Here is an 18,660-nt window from a genome sequence, read left to right as displayed (position 1 = left end):
TGTATAAAATAGAGAAATATTGAAACTGTAAAAGCTGCACTAACCTGGAAATGTGGACTGGAGACACACTGCGCCAGCTGTCTGAAGAGGGGGACCATAACCTTCTGGAACTCAGAGGGCTCAATCACGTCTAGGATTTCCTCTAATTCATTCAGGAACATTACCTGGAGGCAATAACAGACATCACGCAACAGCTTGAAACATGCAGTGCAGTACTTTCAATCAACCATGTGACTTTATCTGACGTCGTGACAATCTATTTATAAACTGCAGACATCAGAATCACCACTTCCACCCCCACATTAACTTGAGGCATGTTATTACATACGTGTTACTCTGATGTGCAATCACAAGGCTGTGCATGTCAAATCAACTCAACTCAGGGCTGTCTCTCCAGCATTCAATTTTTTCTGTCCAAAATTGTTATTTTGGCTCATTTTAAGCTCATGAAACTACATTTTTTTCTTCTTACTTCAAGTGAAAATGGTACAAGGGGTGAAATTTTTCTGTCCCAATGAGCAAATTTACACCCCCGGACAGAGCGACGGGTCCCATAGACAGCCTTGGATCAACAGCCAGGGCTTAAATCACTCTCTTCCCATAGAAAATTACTGTAGCCACCTCTCCTCAGAGCACACCATGCATTATTCAACAACCAATGCTCACAATAAGAAATTCTGTCAAATGCCAATAAAGCCTTATCAATGCTCAATTTAGTTCTGGGTGTGCCTTCCACTTTCTGGGATGAAATATATTACTAACTTGGAAAAAGGCTATGCTTTTTATGGAAAGGCACACAATAGCTTACTCCTATTACTGTATTAGTAAGTCAGATAAAGGTTTGTGGCTGACTTCAAGCACATAGTTTTAAGCACTATAGCCTAGAGAGTCTTGTGTAACATGATATTATATTTTCAAAATAGAATAAAGCTCTGTACAGTTTAGTACTAATAGGTTACCTAATTCATTACTTACCTCTTTTGGACTATGGACCTTTGGCCAGAACTTTAGCAACCCCATTATTACCTGTAGAAACACAAAAAGCAGCACAGCAGTCAGTGGAAGAAGATGAAACCTGACACATTTTTTATGTCTTTACTAAGATGGAGCATGCCTCAAAGGTCCATTGCAGTGTGGATTCCTGTTTCAACTGTTCTTACAAAACAATATAGCGAGACAAGCTAGAAGAGAAGATAAATGATACAAATTGATTCAACTACAAAATTCCTAAATTACAGTATATTCCTTTTCACAAATGTGTCAATGAACTAAGATGAGGAGGAATAAATCAAAAGAGCAAACCAAAGTAAAAAGGTTGTGTTTACAACCTCTTCTCTTATAATTCCTCACTTATCAAAAAGAGTAGGGGTCCTTCTTAGTGCGAGTGGATCAAACCTTTCAGTCTTATGCAGCTTTTACCTACTGTATAAAGCTCAACACCTAAAGGTGGCTTATCAGTTATGGGAAGCAAACAAAGTAAGGAGTACTGAATATGTGGGATTGTGGGTTGAGGATTTAAAGAACGCTATGGGGGACAGTGATGTCTGGAAGAGCAGAGTAGACCAGTGGTCAGGGCAACTCGCCCATGATGATGATAATGGAGCACTCACCGGTTCTGTAAGACTAGCATCCTTCTCTAGGAATTGGACTACACAGTAGGCCAGCTGCGGATGGTAGACACTGAGAGACTTGACCTTGTGGAGGGGCAGCAGGACCTTCAGTAAGAACACCTTATGTTCCTCCTTCAGCGGCAGCGCAAACCCATTGATTATACTGGGAAAAAAAAGACAGGAACATCGGCTTTCAGGAAATGCAATATACAAAATTGCTAGATTCATAGCACTGATTAGAGGGTCTTACTTATTTATCAAATTGTATTTGTACAATGTAAGAAGGTGAGAAAAAAGTACATGTATAAGCCAATCATGTTGCCTTCCTCCAGCATGTACCATCATCTATTATTGTTATTGCAACAAATTTCAAAATTCCTGAAGAAGAGAAATATTATAGATAGAGAAATGTTTTTGTAAGCAAAATTTGTCAAAGACACTGACTAAAATATCATCCTTTATAGTAACTGGGAGTATTTGGTGTTCATAGTTTATTGGAACAGTAAATGCATTTACAAGGATGACGAAAGGTTCCTTCTCATACTAACTAACTATTGTCATGTTCTTGAATATCAAATTAAGGAGTCACCACCAGAAAATAAACAGGTGAACTGTACATCACATGGGGCTACATCAGGCCTTTACTTTAATCACCAGCATTGTTGGAAGGAATCGACCTAAACACAAACTCAACAATTTGTCACCAGGGAGCTTCTCTCTGCATGTGGTGAAACACAACTACTGTAAATTCATTTACTTTTGCCATGGTTTTGTTAAGTGATAAAAGGAGATTTTCTTGGTGTTTTGAATTACCAATTGAAATGATATTCTGTAGTACAATAGTCATCCAAGGGGGACATCCTTTCAAGTGACGTGGTCACCGTGGAAACACTGCTTTTCAACAGATCTTGCAAAGTGTCACTGACAAAAGGTAGTAGGTGCTACAATGTACCTGACATTGCCCTTTTTGAGGCCATAACGACTATTGGTTGTTGTCTACTGTGTCTAGGGCGCATTATTGAAAGACGGAGCCCAATCTCCTTCCACTGCCTTTTACCTCCACAACCGAAGCAATGCCTGTTTCCGAACTTATATATCGTGTTGTCCGAGTTACTGCTATTTGGCATAGCACTGCCGAAGTTTCAAGATTTACAGTAGTAGAGAACTGTCATCTGCAAGCTGTGTACCCAAGACTGACATCCACATCATCATTGCTATAATGCACAGCAACCATATCAATCATCCAAAACTGTCACACAAAAGACCAGGAGAAAACACCCTCAGGTAGATGTGGTGACAGATGCACAGTGCATCATCTGACATCAGTACAGAAACAATGAATGTGCTAAAAAACGATTCAGACAGAACCACAGTATATCATATGTTCTATCTAACTGTGACTGCAACACATTGCCCAATTTGTTATTTAACAACACCCTACCATTGCATAGCATCACGAACTACATATCTAACATATCATCGTATGTACACCATAGTCTATCTGAAGTCAGTCTTGTAAGGAATAATACGGTGTAATCTGATGTGTATTGTAAAGTTTCCACTCCAATTCTCCCATGGCCATGACCTCTTTTGTACAGAAAGGTCATCCACAAAACAAAGTGTGAGAAAACCCTTCCAGGTAGAAACCAAAACAGTCATGGAAAAAACAAACAGCAACAAAAAGATATCTTTCCTAATTTGACCGTGCCTATTTCTGTACTTGATGACCAGGTTTATGTAGATACTGAAATTTGGCAAAGAACTTAGATATTGATAGTAATCAGTAACTGTTTTAATGTACACTTAGAATATGGCTTAGTAGAATCCATTTAGCTTCTCTGAGGTGTTTCACAATGAATGAAGAGTTCAGACACCTCATATCTCCATGAAACATTCTGATTATGGAAATGACTTCCATATCTACATGTGCATAATCTATGCTTGGTTATGTACGCCTTTAACTAACTTGCTCAGGTCACAATGTTGACCATCATTTACCACTTAGTATCATAGTGTCACCTGATGGATGACTGAATTGATCTGAATCATGGCACTTATGCATTGATTATGCAAATAAAACTCAAGGTATAATTGGACACAGCCACCCACCCACCCAAAACAATATCTCCATTTTTCATGGAGATAACTAACAATGTAAAGCAAAATTTACTGCATCAGCAATTCAATAGGAAAAATATGATACCAGGTGTAATATACACCTACTATCTTGTGCTATCAAATGATGTTTGTAAAAGCGTGGTACAGTCTGTGTTATAAGGTAGCCTGGTAGAAATCCTATAGCTAGGATGGTACCTATATGTAGGTTAGTACAGTGGTTTACAATGCCTGATGAATACTGCTGCAGGGCATGTCTCTCTGCTGGTGGCAGCTGCAATGACAACACCCTCCAGCAGCGACCCTACTGCCTACAACCATGTCCCATTCAAACGTACATGCTACAGAAATTTATTGATCATTGGATATGTAGATTGTGTTGGGGATACAATGTGACCAGCACAATCACTGCTGTAGAGCCCAAACCAAACAGAAGCTGTGAACCCTATGTCATGGTACTGCCATTAAAGTACCCCAACATAAATCAAGAGGTTCAGCCTATAACAAAAGCTATTGTCACACTGTTAACGTTGGCCTTCTACTGTAAATGCTGAGTATATACACAGAGACGTTGGTAGTACAACAGTGTGTCAACTTAGTGAAAACATGTCAAGCTGGGCTCAAAATACCCATCCTATACAAACTGCAATTTGCAGAAGAATATCAGCAAAGACTGCGGATTTACACACACACACACACACACACACACACACACACACACACACACACACACACACACACACACACACACACACACACACACACACAGACACACAGAAAAACAAAACAATTTTGCATGTTGAAAAAAATTGGGTTAGGTGTTATGAGTCAAAGATTGTACAAAAAAAAGCAGAGTGCTCCTTTAAAAGTTGTACTTCAAGGCAAGATTTTTGTTGTAGTGTGTCATAAGAGCCGTGGTGTAGGACCAAAGATGTGCAATGATGAGACGGTGCACCCACCACTGCAAAATCTTGACACTGCAAATATGCCTTTTATTACTATTGCACTTCAGTATGGTTTGAAACACAAACTTAAAACACAGCGAAAACCAGGTCCTGTTTTACTCGCACTGCAAAACGAAAAGTCCCTACCAAAATAAATAAAATCAAAGCACTTTAGGCAGAAATCCCATCCTGTGCAGTACAAAATCATGAAATATTTTTCCATGATTTCAGTATTTGAAGACTTTCTTCTGATTGCAGGTTGAAAACCTGAGAACTAAAAAAAATTGCTGGAAGCTAAGAAAAAAGTATTTTGAGCCCTGGGGAGCCTGCCCATTATCAGTGTTTACTTTGCAGTGGCTACATTCATCTCGTGACAAAGTACAACACTACATCCAACTGTTTACAATACAAATGTTAACATTCTAAAAATACAAGCAACTAGTATCTGCATACTGCAATTGTCACGGTTTTTCTGATGACCTCTCACGGCAAATTTGTCCTATCACAAACTATCTTTTTGTCTTACTATAGTTGTTTCAGCTGCGAACCCTTGATTTTCACCGGGCCCCAAGGTACAAAAATTTACAGTACCTAGTCATATGTTGGATTCACGCTGGTCACCTTGATTCATACTGGTCAAATTTTATCCATGGCTTTTAACTATTAATAATGTTAGATACCTGGTATAAGTCTCAGTGACTGATTATGATGTTGTAAGTCATACCTCATCAATTCAGCCATATGCCATGATACTGAATGTAATTCTTTAATACACCATTCATTCATTTAATGATTCATTCAACATTCAAGCAATAAGTATGCTTTCAAAATGTAAGACCTACATGTACTTGCCTTAAAACTCTGTGTGCACAGTTGTCCAATCATGTAGTGACTTTCATGGGCAACCCAACACTTCCACACATGACAGATTTGTTGAAAGGAAGACCAAGAGGCAGATTTAAGGGATTAAGACATGAACTCACCTTCCCAAGACCTCTAGAAGTTCTGCTATGCCGTTGTGGTGTTCTGTTTCATATATAAACCTGCAAAACAAAAGGAGTAGACATTGGCTTTGGGGGAGGCTACGTGACTGGAATTCTACCTCTGTCAGTCATACACAATGGACACACTTGTGTCTTTAGGATGCAATTGATTTTTTTCGGGTAACATAAAGGGAGCACAGCTGTACCACAAGTGTATAATGCCAAGCTCTTAAGCTTTATACTAGTGAGCTGTATATGGGGAGGACAAATATGGAGACACCACTGCAAGAAAAAAACTCAAATTATCTTTTGTACAGGCAGGGATGCCAGGATGTTTCAAATAACACAGGAAGTAAAATGATTGGTAGGAATATCATAGTGCTATTATTCTATCTATAAAATCTTAATAACAGAGTCCGGAAAAATCACTGGAAATTGTCTTTGTTTAAAACGATGGTGCCAAGTTACAGACATGCCAATTATCCTGTGCCAGTAATCTGCATTTCCTGTGGCATTATCAAGGATTTCCCACAGTGATCAATGTAATTGTAGTGTGAGAAATATCAAAGCAGTACAGAGGGAAGCCCTAAGCCATGTTTGTTCTTACTGCTGGACACAAAAAATATGCAGACATGAAAACAAATACTGTAATATACCAACAGTCATGTATGATATTTTTTTCATTCTTTTTCATACCACTTGTACTACCTATTACTCTGTGCAAGAGCCAATTTGCCAGTCACAACTAGAGCAATTTTTCACATTGTCATTAACACTGACAGCAAATGTCATGTATGAAATCCATTTTTGGCCACTTATTGAAGTTTTTTATTGTAACTAGGCACCAAGGGGCAATTTGGCATTTGTGCGAGTCACGACTACTGCGATTTTACAATATACCTGGATAGATTCTGTAGTTGCCAGCAGGGCATAGGCAGGTTAGCAGTAGTAAATTTGGCCACCTGCACCCAACCTGTACTTACTAGTATTTAGGTACTGGGTGTGCAAGTCGGGGCTCAAAACATATGTGCAAAATCTTAAAGTTAGCCAGAGGATTTCAGATTCAAGCGCTGTTAAAAGGCAGTAAGGTTTGTAATCAATTTTTGTTGACATTCTACATTTTGTACTTTATTCTAGATAGTGCACTTAAATTCTGGTGCATCTTTTCTCAAAAATGATTGTTGAAACTTGTTAAGTGCCAAAGAAAGGATTGAAAATGTGTCTTTATACTATAATTATAGTTTCAAGTTTGACTCACATTTCATATGATAATCTACTTTGACCAGGAACTTTTAAAAAATGACTCATAATCTCTAATAATGGCCTGACAGTGATCCCTTGTCATCAGTACAATAAGCAGAATTTACCAGCAGCTCAGAGACAGGACACTAACCCCGGCATATACACCCCACAGCGGCACTAAATCAAGGCACAAATTCAATTACCTATAAAATATGTTATTGATCTGTTTTCTGATGTAAGCCCTGAGCCCGAGGAATTTGCCATAGATGCGATGCAGCGTCGTTTTCAAGAAATCCCGCTCCCTGGGGTCTTCACTGTCAAACAGGTCCAGCAGCTGCGAGGAGGATGGAGAATAAAATAAAAATGAGCAGGAGGAATAACCATTGATGGCTCCCATGCTAATTTGTGATCCGGCGGCGGTTAGGGCCATCAGCCGCTGAAACCACAAACCACAGTCGTAAGTGAGAGATGACGTCACTCACTCCCAGTCTCGTTACGGGACGGATACTGTCCTGTCAGGAAGCAGGTCCCTCATACAAATGTGCAACATGTCCAAAATATATTCTTACTTTCACACAATTCTTGACCATGAGAAAACAATTCTATAAAATAAGCAGTAAAAACTCACGAAACTAGCTTAATATATAGTGTAGAATGCAGTTCTTGATGCCATTGTTTTTATCATTATCATATTTTTGTGTCACAATGCACTTGCAATTAGCCTTTCAGGCATGTATTTCCAATAAACCTATCATCATAATGTATATCCCTCCTTGGCTATCAACTGATTCTGAAGCAAATGTTACAATAACAATAATGGGAAAACATGAATTACCCTTGCTATCCACTAAATGTCATCAGTCTTTGTCAAGTAATAAGACTCTCACCCATTAGTACTGCCTAAAGTAAAGATCCACCCACCTGTAAAACAAACTTCTGGTCTATGTACTTCTTGGCTGTGTTTGGTTGGAAGTCTGGGGACTCCAAGAACCTCAGGAAGAACTCATAAACGATCTGAAACAAGAGAGATGACAGGACTGTCAGTAATTCCCTCCTGCAGATGCCACATGACACCTCATGGGCAGACTGACGTCAAACCTGAACTTTAAACGACAGAACAAAGCCAACTCTTGCGGCAAACTGACGTAGAAGACACATGGCAAGTATTACATGGGTCTGTCTGGGCGTATGGATAGCTCTTCTCCACATGTTCCTTGTCGCATTGTGAATTGTCTTATCTGTACCAGGGCCACGGAAATCATGCTACAGCATCACATGTCTATGTGACTGAATAGCTCCATGACTGAAGCATGCAGTTTCCAATTTGTCACTGTTAAAAACAGTTCAGTTTGGTGATGCGTACCTAACCTGGCATTTTGAACAGGTACTTTTTTTCACCACTACACAGAACTATACAGTCCATCACACCACACACTTCCATCACACCACACACCTGTGCCTTGTCAGGATATAATCAAATCACATTGGTATTACCAGTACCTGCAGTGGTACTCTAAATTGGACAAAAAAAATTTGTTTTGGCAGTTTTGCATTGACTGGTTTCAAACTCTGCTAAACACAATACATAGAATACTGTATTTTCCCATCAATGCAAGTGCTATGGTTGCACACACAGTTTAGGCATGTGCTAATACAGTTTAAATTTCGTCCTTGGAAATAATCATTAGCCGAAATTCTCTCTTTTTTCCTTACCCATTATCAATTCATAGTGACAATGGGAATTACCAAACCAAAATAAGCATGCAGTAACTCTTCAGGAACAAATGATGTGAAGAGATAAAGGAGATGTAATGATCAGTTTAGGTGGTCTGTCCTCACCTGTAAATGTGGCCACGCAGCCTCTAGTGTTGGTTCATCTTCCTCTGGGTCAAACTCCGCTCCGTTGGGGTTGGATGTCGGCGGCAGCGTACGGAACACGTTTATTGAGAACTGTATGGAGAATTACAAAGTGCACGGTCAGATAACATAGCAACACCTAGCTGCAGTGTGAGGTAGAACCAGAAGGTAGCAAACGCTCCAGGAAAATGTGAGCAGGAAAAACACACTGGTTGTACAGGGCTACGTAAACCACATTTGCTCAGGTTGCCATTTAGACAGCTTCAAAAGTAGTTTATCTTCATGTTTGAAGGTAACAATAGAACACTGAGAAAGTTATAGTTACAGCTATACAGCTATATCAGAAGATACAACAGAGAAAAACTGAACTTCCAATAAAATTCACAATAATATCTGGTAGGCATTGAGTCATACAGACAAATATCTGAAGACCTGTGCCTTTAAAGTTCAAACATCCATTGCGAAGAGCCACTATTATTTACAAACACTGATCATCTACATGTATGCAGCCCATAAACTACAGCCAAACCTGCTTTAGTAGTCGTACTGTGGTCACTTATTTTAGGTCTCTTACATTATCTTACCCATACCCCCAAGCATATCAAATAATACTGTCTGTAGTGGCCACATGTCTACTGAAACTATTTCTTCAGATCCCTTGAGTGAGAACTATAGAAAGGCTTGATGGAGCTGAGGTCTAAAGCTTACCATATTGACTGCCTCTGGATACACTGCCTCCGTGATGACACCCCTGTTGTGGGTCACATACTCCACCATCTCGTTCAGCGCTGCTCTCTTCACTTCCTTCCATTTCAGGTCGCTCAGGGGATCATTGACAAAGTCAAAGACGACGCAGCACTGCCGTAGCTTCTGGACAAACAGGTCCTCTCTCTCCTCTGGTCTGGCATCTACATGTGCAGGTCAGGGAAGCAGACTGGTTATAATATTACAGGCTAGTCTGTGTGATATGAACTCTTACTGTTTGTTGTTGTTGTTGTTGTTTTGTTCGCATAACTGGTGAACTGCCTTTAGTGTAAAACACCAGTTTTGACAGTAGATGCCAGCTGCAAGTGGAGGCAAGTGGGATAGGACATGTGCTTGCCCGATCAGCACTTTCATTTGCCATTTTTGAGACAGTACATACCAGCTGCATTAGAGCTGACTGTAAGATTTGATCCACTCACACCTGGATGGATCCCTACTCTCTTAAAGTAAGTGCAGTGGGATCGCTCCAACTCCAAGGTGTGAATCTCCCAACACAGGACCTTAAGCTTTAAACCCAACCAAGAGGACACATCCCTAACAAAAGATAGGTACTCAATTTCACCTCAGTCTAGTGTAGAAAGAGATGTTAAGTGCCTTGTCCAAGGGCACAACATTGCTGCTTGCTAGAGATTCAAACCGAAAACATTCAGTTTCAGTGGGAGTCGTGGCATTATCATTAACATGACGGCAACCGCCAGCTTGAAGTCAGGAACAATCGAATGTCAGTTGATAACATAAGCTAAATTACGAGGGCTCGATTCCATACACATGTAGCTGCCATCAAGCAACTTGAGGACCAATTAGACAGCTGGCTGCCATGAAGGTGATTCGTCCGCTATCTAAAGGCTATGCCAGCAAAAATCAATGTGTATCACCTAAAACATGTCCTTTACAAGCTCTACTATCACTGTGGTATTGTAAAACCATAAATGGAAGAATTCAAGGTGAGATCACGCACATAATATTTCACATGTCAAACAAGTCCAAAATCTACTGTAAGCAAATCACATCCAACTGAAGATTACAGGTACATCCTAGGGCAACAATGAACATGCTGTAAGCCACCAGTGATCGTCTAATACTGATATGATGGAATGAAACATTCACTGTGCCAGTTGACATTAACACCAAAGTTACCAAACCCATAGCCATCCTTCGTTATCCAACCATTAGTAACTAAGCCTGTGTCTATTGGCTCTTCATACATGCAAATAAAAGGACCAGTAAATAAAGTTACCAAACCCATATCCATCCCATTTCTACAGGCTTTCAATACATGCAAATAAATGGACAAGTACTATCTACTCTCTCCTGTTGAACTCCAGTCATCAGATGTTACAGACAATAGCACATGGTTCTTCACCTTGTTTAAGCAGGATCAAAGACTGTCCCTACATTAACAACAACCACGGAGGTCAACTTCAAACTTCCTTTGCTAGCTCTGTGATATCTTTGAATACTTTCAAAAAGACTAGTTAATAAATGGACAATACAGTTCCTTGTTGCATAAAAATATGGACTTGCCTGCCAACATTTTAGTTCCAGAAGGACTATAGAAACACTGGAAGGTAAATCACTAAATACTGCTGGTTGTGCAACAAAGAACTGTATTATCTAAACAATAAAGAATGTTATATACCCTCCATCTTCATCCGCGACATCTGAAACTGAATATCTACATGTACTAAATAATATTACAGTGTTCTGTATAGCCATAAAGGCACCGTTTGGTTGGGAATGAAGATAACAAAAGATGTGATCATTAATTCATGAGGCAAAGCCTGCATGAATTTGTACCATCTATCATGAAACGGTCGGCACATGGCAGTACTCCAGGCAAGGGGGTGTGGTTACAGGTACCACCCTCGCTTCATCTTTATTTTACAGCCTAGGCTGCCACAGGTAGCTAAATAGAATAAGTCATTTTACATGAGGACCAGAAGCACATTATGATCATGGTTACCGAAAACCAGATCAGTCATGGTTACCGAAAACCAGATCTTGTCATCTCGTGAAGCGGCCAATTTGCATGTACAAAGAGAACATTGTTTTGATCAAACATGCTAAATCCTAACTAAATGGGTTTTAAAAATAAAATCAAGACCTCCACTCTTTCATGGTATTAAATCCAGAAAGAATGACTTAAATTGGGAATAGATAAATTTGTGTAAATCCTGGTGTCACCTCTCTGAGGATGAACTGAGATGCTTCCATGAGCCTGGTCTTACAAAAAAAACCATCCAAACCCCTTTAGTCAGCCATAGCCTAAGTTAAACATTAAGATAATAAGAGAGAGGTACTCTCATGTAGTGCAGTCTGTCACCAATCATGGAAAACAATATGCCATCTGTACCATTTTTCTACAAAAACGAAAATGTTTTAAGATGTTCAGGCAAGAACCAGACCTTCCCCAAATAATATAGAATCATAAGATAATATCACAAAGAGTTAAAGCCCTTCTATCACACTATCTGGGAACATTACGTAATTTTATGGCCACTTCCATCTTACATACATATATGAACACCCACACATAAAATTAAACAGGAAGAGTTATACATGATAATGGCTGTTTCATTTATTCCATGATACCAGTCTGTAGAATTAACATTTGTTTCCTGCTTGTTCATATCTTGTGTTGGACAGGAGGCATCTAGCAATCCATAGCACTTGTATTGATTTTTCCACTGATGCACCTACACATTCACAAAAACCAACCGATCCTCCTCTAGCATGTGTATTCCCACATCGCTTGAAAAACCTCTTCTCCATCAGCCAGAACCAGGAGAAATACAACCTGACACCACCTTCATCTACATGAAAGGCTGGAAAAAATGGTCATCATGGCCCACATCCAGGTATGATGTAAAATGAAATTGGCTCTAGCAACAGAGAAGATTGAATGAAAACAGGATAATCCAATTGTGCATTGACGGCAACCTTACCGGTAACCATGATTTCCATTGGTGCTACAGCGTTGGTGGGTCGGCGTGAAGTCAGAGGACCCCCATTCACCCGCATGGTGCACTCTTACCGGAGTGTGGCGAAAAAATATTGTGATGGGGCTGGTAGGAAAATGGCTGAATGAGAAACAAGCCGGCCTGGCGGTCTCCAGGCGAGGCGGGCTGTGCTTACGTCAATGGTTGGCGGGTTATGACATCGTCGTTCCGCCAGGGAGGTCTTACCTCATCCACTAACACCATATAAGGGAGACAATTCCCAGAGGGACCAGCCACTGCATGGAAAATTTTAATAACTCCATGCAGCGTGGGGCATAGAGGGAATAATAGACTATGAAATGGCACAGAGGGTGTTGCGAAGAGGGCAGCTCTTCCTCTGTTAACATCTCATGTCTTTTAAATCAATTAAGGCTTAGGTTATTTTCCTTTCAAGCTTACGGAACACAAAATAAATCAAGGAAATGGATGAATTCTCAAAAGGAGACTTCATTGCTTGATATATTTTGTAGAATGTAATATTCTATCTGGATGTCTAACTTTCATACCCATATCTTTTTCAATAACCTCCTTAACAAGCACTACGAGAACAGGTCTGACATTTTTTTTTCTGATGGTATATAAGTTCTACTGCACGCAGGGGCTGTAAACTACAATCTGAGTGCAATAAAAGCCAAGCATAGTAAAATTATGCCATCAGAAAGAAGGCTAACCCATAGAGCTTGCTAAGGAGGCCATCTTTTCAAGCTGTTGGACTTTTACAAAATAAGCTAGATTTTGGCTGCTAAGTAGAGTTGGGATTTTGAATCAATTCTGAGAGGGACCATAATCTTATCTCCCCAAAACCCTTCTCATTCACCTAGTTTCACCCAAGGCTGACTTGACATCACTGCTCTTCCCCTAAACACCTTTTAAGTCTTTAGGGGACAGACATGGACCAGCATGCTGATCACCTTGGCTGCATGCTTCACACAAACTGCTTTAAAAAAATACTGACCTTCACCTAAAATGACCAGACCTAAGACATGACTAGCGTATTCCCCTACACATTACAGTAATTAAGGAAAAGCAGGGCATTGATAGATATCAATTATGCAACTTATTTGCATAATTGCTGCAATGCCTTGTGCTTATAGGCTAAGATTTTCACACTTTCTAATTTAAGTAGAACAGACCATAAATGGACATGGGATATGATAATATAAACCTCATTTGCATAATCAAAGAGGCACAATAAAATACGACATTTTTCAGTTCTGTTTATCACCACAGATTGCAAGTGAAGTCGGACATGGCTGATTTTCACCACCAAGCTTATGCTGATTTTTTTAAAAAACTTATTTACATATGCCAGATACAATAATAAAAGAAATCTAAAGCTCATTTTTTTTACCAAAGGCTACATGCAACTGAGAGAAAGGTCTGACAATTTTGCAGTTTTGATGAAAAGTAGCTCAGGTAATATGACCTTTCGCTATGATTATCTATCCATTACTACGAAACCATCAGCATAAGTATCTATACATTGGCTGCTCCCGAAATAGACATAGTAACCAGCCCACTGACGTCAGTAAAAAATGATTTATACAGACTTGCAGGCTCACTTCCAATCTCCTGGCAACTGCCTGGAGTGCAGTGAAGGATCATCGCTGTAGAATGTCCATTTGCCAAGGCATAATCTGTACAGGAGTCTACAAACGTCTAGACGCAACGCCTCCACACAGGTAATGGTTGATCTTTTTACAACCATAACAAAAAATCTAAGATCTTATGCCTCCGTGAAACATGTTCCTTTTTTGTGCATTTCTTGTTTTGAATTTCTTGCGAATTCTATCCAAGTTGCACTGCCTACGCATTTTCCTGCCGTCCGTTTTCGAGCAGGGATGAGACTACAATCCCATCCTGCCAGCCCACAGGAACAACTTTGGACCTGAGCCAAATCATTCTTCCCATCTTGCCAGTTTCAGGTTATATACATTTTCTGCCGCACATCTTGCCACTCTGCAATGTTTATATAACTTGGACGCACACCAAAACAGACTGAACACCAATCTTCTGTTTTCATGTAAAATTGTACTTGTACCAGAGCAGAAGCAAGCCAGACATCTTTTGCACACAATTTTTCTACACAACATACAATAAGAACATAGTAACTCACCTTTGGTGATTTATTTTGTGTAAATAAGGAAGGACTACTATGTGACTTAATCAGCACTTGAAAATCCTTAGTAAGATATAGTTCTACACTGGAAAACATGAAAACTGAATTTTGCTTGTATTTCAGATACACTTCATAAAATATCATAAACATATTTTAAACTTCCTTGCTTGTTCACATTTCATGCTGTATTAAATGGCACCCTGGAGGAGGTCAACTGAACTGCAGCAGACTAACCGGAAAAGGCAATATGTAAGGAGAATTCAGGTGTATATCTGCATGTACTTTAATCCAAATGTACTATAATCCAAATGATACCATTTCAAAGTCGACATATTCCTCTACCGCTCAGCACTATTTCTGCTCCACTGTAGGGCACAGAACAATTTGCTTAAAAATTATTTTATATACTGTAGTTTTGGCTAAAAACTGCACTACTGATAAAGTGTCAGCCATTTTGTGGGGTCTAAGGTTGCTTAATTTTGTGCTGAACAAGTAGGCGTTTTAGAGAAACACTTCCAAATGATGAGCTCATGGGTTTCTTTAGAATCTTCTTTGTCTCTTAAAACATACGCGGTAAACATCTTTCACTTGACCTGCTAAAATGATTGCCTGGCTGAAAAAAAAATACCCATAAATCAATAACAGTTTAACTTATCTATCCTGCATATTCCTGTAGCCAATATTTGACCTACTTAATATGAGATAGCATCTTGGCGGCTCACCCTGCTCTCCAAGGCCTATTACTTACTAAGCCAAGCAATAACCCCTCCTAGATCAGCCTAGTTGGTACTGGTATCAACCTACAGTTCGGAGCAGTGGATAAAACTTCCATCAATGGTGACCTTTAAATGTTTCTACAGGAAAGTAGAAAACATGCACCTCCAGTAGCTCTTCGGAACATTTTGCTGCAACTTTCAAAAGCACAAAATTGGAATCTGAGCAAAAACTGATCCTCATTTTCACTTCATTGAAAGTAACGAGCCAAATGAAGTTGTAATCCTTATTCTTGACTGTCTTGGTATTAAGAAGAGTAATATGTCACTGTGTCTTTTAACTACAATGTATGAGCTATAACAAGGCCACACTGTGCTGTCCATCACCAACTACAGTACTTTAAAAAGCCTCATGCTTCACCTCAGTGGAGGATGACTAGCTTACCTTATCAACATTCTGCTAGTGACTTGTGCAAGTGAAAATTTGTTCAAGTAATTTGAAATTTCCAATCATCGCTTTACTTCTGAAGATGTCAAATGAGGGGTTGACAGCTTCAGAATCTGGGCTTAATAAAACAACATGCAGTCTTAAATGTCCTGAAGCTTTGTATGATGATAATTTTTGTTTCATCTGGCTGAGAGTATTGTTCTGGAGAATAATTTGCAATTTTGACATTTACCAAAGGTAATCATGAATTGCAAGTATAGGCTGTAAAGGTCCTGATAACATGAAATATTACAAGTAACGTAATTGGAAAGAAATCTTTCAAGCCCCTAGAATGAACACAACATGATGACACCTTGTGAATAAGTAACTGGTGACCAAAGGTTTAAATCAACTTTCATTCAGGATGTGAAATACTTGGCACGACTTTAAGTGACTAGTTCTCAGAACTACATAATACAAACATCATTTCTCAGAACCTCTGGGGCACTTAGTCAGTAAGGAAATACAGCGAGGCTCAATATGAATATATAAAGTTAATGCCAAGGGCTAACTCACTGTATAGGTAAAATAGGACAGGGTAGATCTGAGTACCAGTACGGAGTACTGATACAATACTGCAAAGGACTTGCAGGAAAATTTGCACTGCAAAACAATGGATAGGATTCGTAGAATGGGCATCAAAATCAGCTGCATCTGTTTTTTTTTACAAGATTTGAAGAGATATTCAATGTCCAAATTAACATTCTGTTTAACTTGCAATTTGGCAGCCTAGAGGAATACAGGCTTGCAGTTTTAAAGATTCTAAACAAGACAATACAACATGTTTTCTGAATGATTACTGATGGCACTCAAATGTCAAGAATATGCTGTATACTTACAAATTAGTAAATGTAGTAGTACACAAATGTATGTAACCCTACACAGATATCTGGGTGCACGGCTCAAATTTTGGGTGCACAAAGGTGCACATGCACCCAGTATTTTGAGCCAGCTTCTACATTCAAATCAACTGTCAGTTATCAGACAACAGTTTCTAGTGAGTCATTGGGGTATCCGAGCTGTTGCCAGCAATTTTCCACAAATGTACAACAAACAGTTCAGCCTAATGGTGATGTGGTTATCATTATTGGTAAAGTGAATCATTAAGTCCGGTTGGTCTCTGTTGTGTGCTACGTGTATACGAACAGTAATGCATCCTCATTTTCTTCCAGAAGGTTGCGGACTAATAGCAAGCATTTCCAGATCAGCAAAGATAGGGAGAAAACACCTGGCAATTTGATCCGCAGATAGTTAAACATAATTCACAGGCAGGGGAGAGTTGCCACTAATGTATGTACAGCAATTGAACAGAATTCTTCCAGATGATATGGCTTCAGCAAATGGACTGACAACTCGTGCATTAGACATTTCCCTGCCACTTACCAGAGACCAAATTTCCACCATGTAACTTAAAGAAATTCACAGTCACACAGACCAGGCCAAAATTGTGAACTTAAATTGTTGTAAATCTTGAAAATTTCTGGTCTGGCTGGGTTTTGCGCGACCTTTCTAACGCGAAATCATGGGAATTGGAACAGTACAGATTTTCTGTATGCGCCAACTGTAAACGTTAAATACCACAAACAAGTCCTTTCATTTCTCCAGCTTCTAGACGTTGTTTCAATGATAAGAGCATCGGATACAGGTGATGTAACTCCTAGCCTGGATACCATACCCCAACCTCAAAAATATCTTTATACTTGAGATCGGGCTGGGGTTTGGTAACCAGGCTATGTAACTCCCTGAAATCAGGTTATATCTTACCGGAAATAAACTAGCTGTATGCCGTGTTCATATAGGCCATAAATACTTCTAATCCTACGTCATGAAATAGAATTTACGTATTCTCCGATCTCCAGTGCAACAAGTTAACCCTCAACCAGGGTGTTTTCAGGATCAGGTTTTGCTTGATGGGGTGGACAAAAAATTCACCCCATTCATCAAGAAAATCTGAACTTCGTGACACAAAACTGATAAAAAATGTTTTTCATATGCTTAAGAATGACAGATTTAACAATGAAAGTTAGTAATGTGGGCTTCAAAAAAATAACTGGGGCGGAAAAATATTTAATGCTAAAGACAGCCCTGTCCACAACACACTAACGTTTGGCTACCGACTGTCTACTGGTTACAGGGTTAGGCAGTAGGGAGAAGGCTAGAGAGGCAAGCCCAAGCCATTGATTGTTATGCATTGTATTTGATGAGAAGGAGACCAGTGTTTTCCCAGCCACCACTCAACAATGAGATCCAATAAACAGGGTCCAAAGGTTGCTGTTTTCTGCGTGAGTCAACAAGGGCGAGTGTGTGCAGCACAGCACGTATGGACCCTGTAGCTGCACAACAAAACACATACATTCTAGTTAGCCTAATTATCATGACTTCTGCTGACCTGTTAGAACTAACATCTGAAGTGTGTACAGGGATTTCCATGGAGTATCTAGCTAAGGCAGTAGCACACGATGGCCATGACATTGCAGTTCTTACAGCTAAGCCTGTCTTATAGATGGCGTTACCCGTTACTAAGCCTCCACACTAAGCCAGACCCAATTTGCAAAAAAATTCTGGGGAGAGCCCTAAAACCTGTTACTATCATGACTTACAATCGACAGACTCATCTGATGTCTGTGCTTTAGAAAGGGCCACTATAAAAAAAGTATAAGTATAATGTATCTGGTTGGCTGTATGTTCAAAGCTAATTTCATTTCACCTTTTTCTGCTTGCAGTTTACTTCAAACTCGAATCACTCTTAAGGCAAGTGATAAGTTAGGCAATGTGTACCATTGATCTGTGAGTTTAGGCAATAATATACAGGACCAGGTCTGGACT

At 39.6% G+C, this 18,660-nt stretch overlaps 1 protein-coding gene across 6 annotated transcripts in view; it reads right to left on the bottom strand.

Moving 5' to 3' along the window:
• The window catches only part of LOC118411853 (serine/threonine-protein phosphatase 2A 56 kDa regulatory subunit delta isoform-like), a 30,883-nt gene that overhangs the window by 6,910 nt on the left and 5,313 nt on the right, over positions 1-18,660 (bottom strand). For 5 of the 6 annotated variants that reach the window (XM_035814359.1, XM_035814344.1, XM_035814382.1 and 2 more), the window contains exons 4-11: positions 9,460-9,659; positions 8,734-8,844; positions 7,816-7,908; positions 7,098-7,228; positions 5,653-5,712; positions 1,611-1,773; positions 976-1,026; positions 45-164 (exon numbers count right to left, since the gene is read on the bottom strand). In XM_035814359.1, coding sequence (XP_035670252.1) covers positions 45-164; positions 976-1,026; positions 1,611-1,773; positions 5,653-5,712; positions 7,098-7,228; positions 7,816-7,908; positions 8,734-8,844; positions 9,460-9,659 — 929 coding nt within the window. Of the gene's footprint in view, positions 1-44; positions 165-975; positions 1,027-1,610; positions 1,774-5,652; positions 5,713-7,097; positions 7,229-7,815; positions 7,909-8,733; positions 8,845-9,459; positions 9,660-12,461; positions 12,597-18,660 lie in introns of those variants that run through there. The other variant, XM_035814375.1, reaches the window with a different exon arrangement.

Source organism: Branchiostoma floridae, chromosome 1, assembly GCF_000003815.2.
Source record: "Branchiostoma floridae strain S238N-H82 chromosome 1, Bfl_VNyyK, whole genome shotgun sequence".
NCBI classification, from domain to species: Eukaryota; Metazoa; Chordata; class Leptocardii; order Amphioxiformes; family Branchiostomatidae; genus Branchiostoma; species Branchiostoma floridae.
Note: the sequence above shows the minus strand (reverse complement) of the source record. Positions and strands in the feature narration are given on the sequence as shown.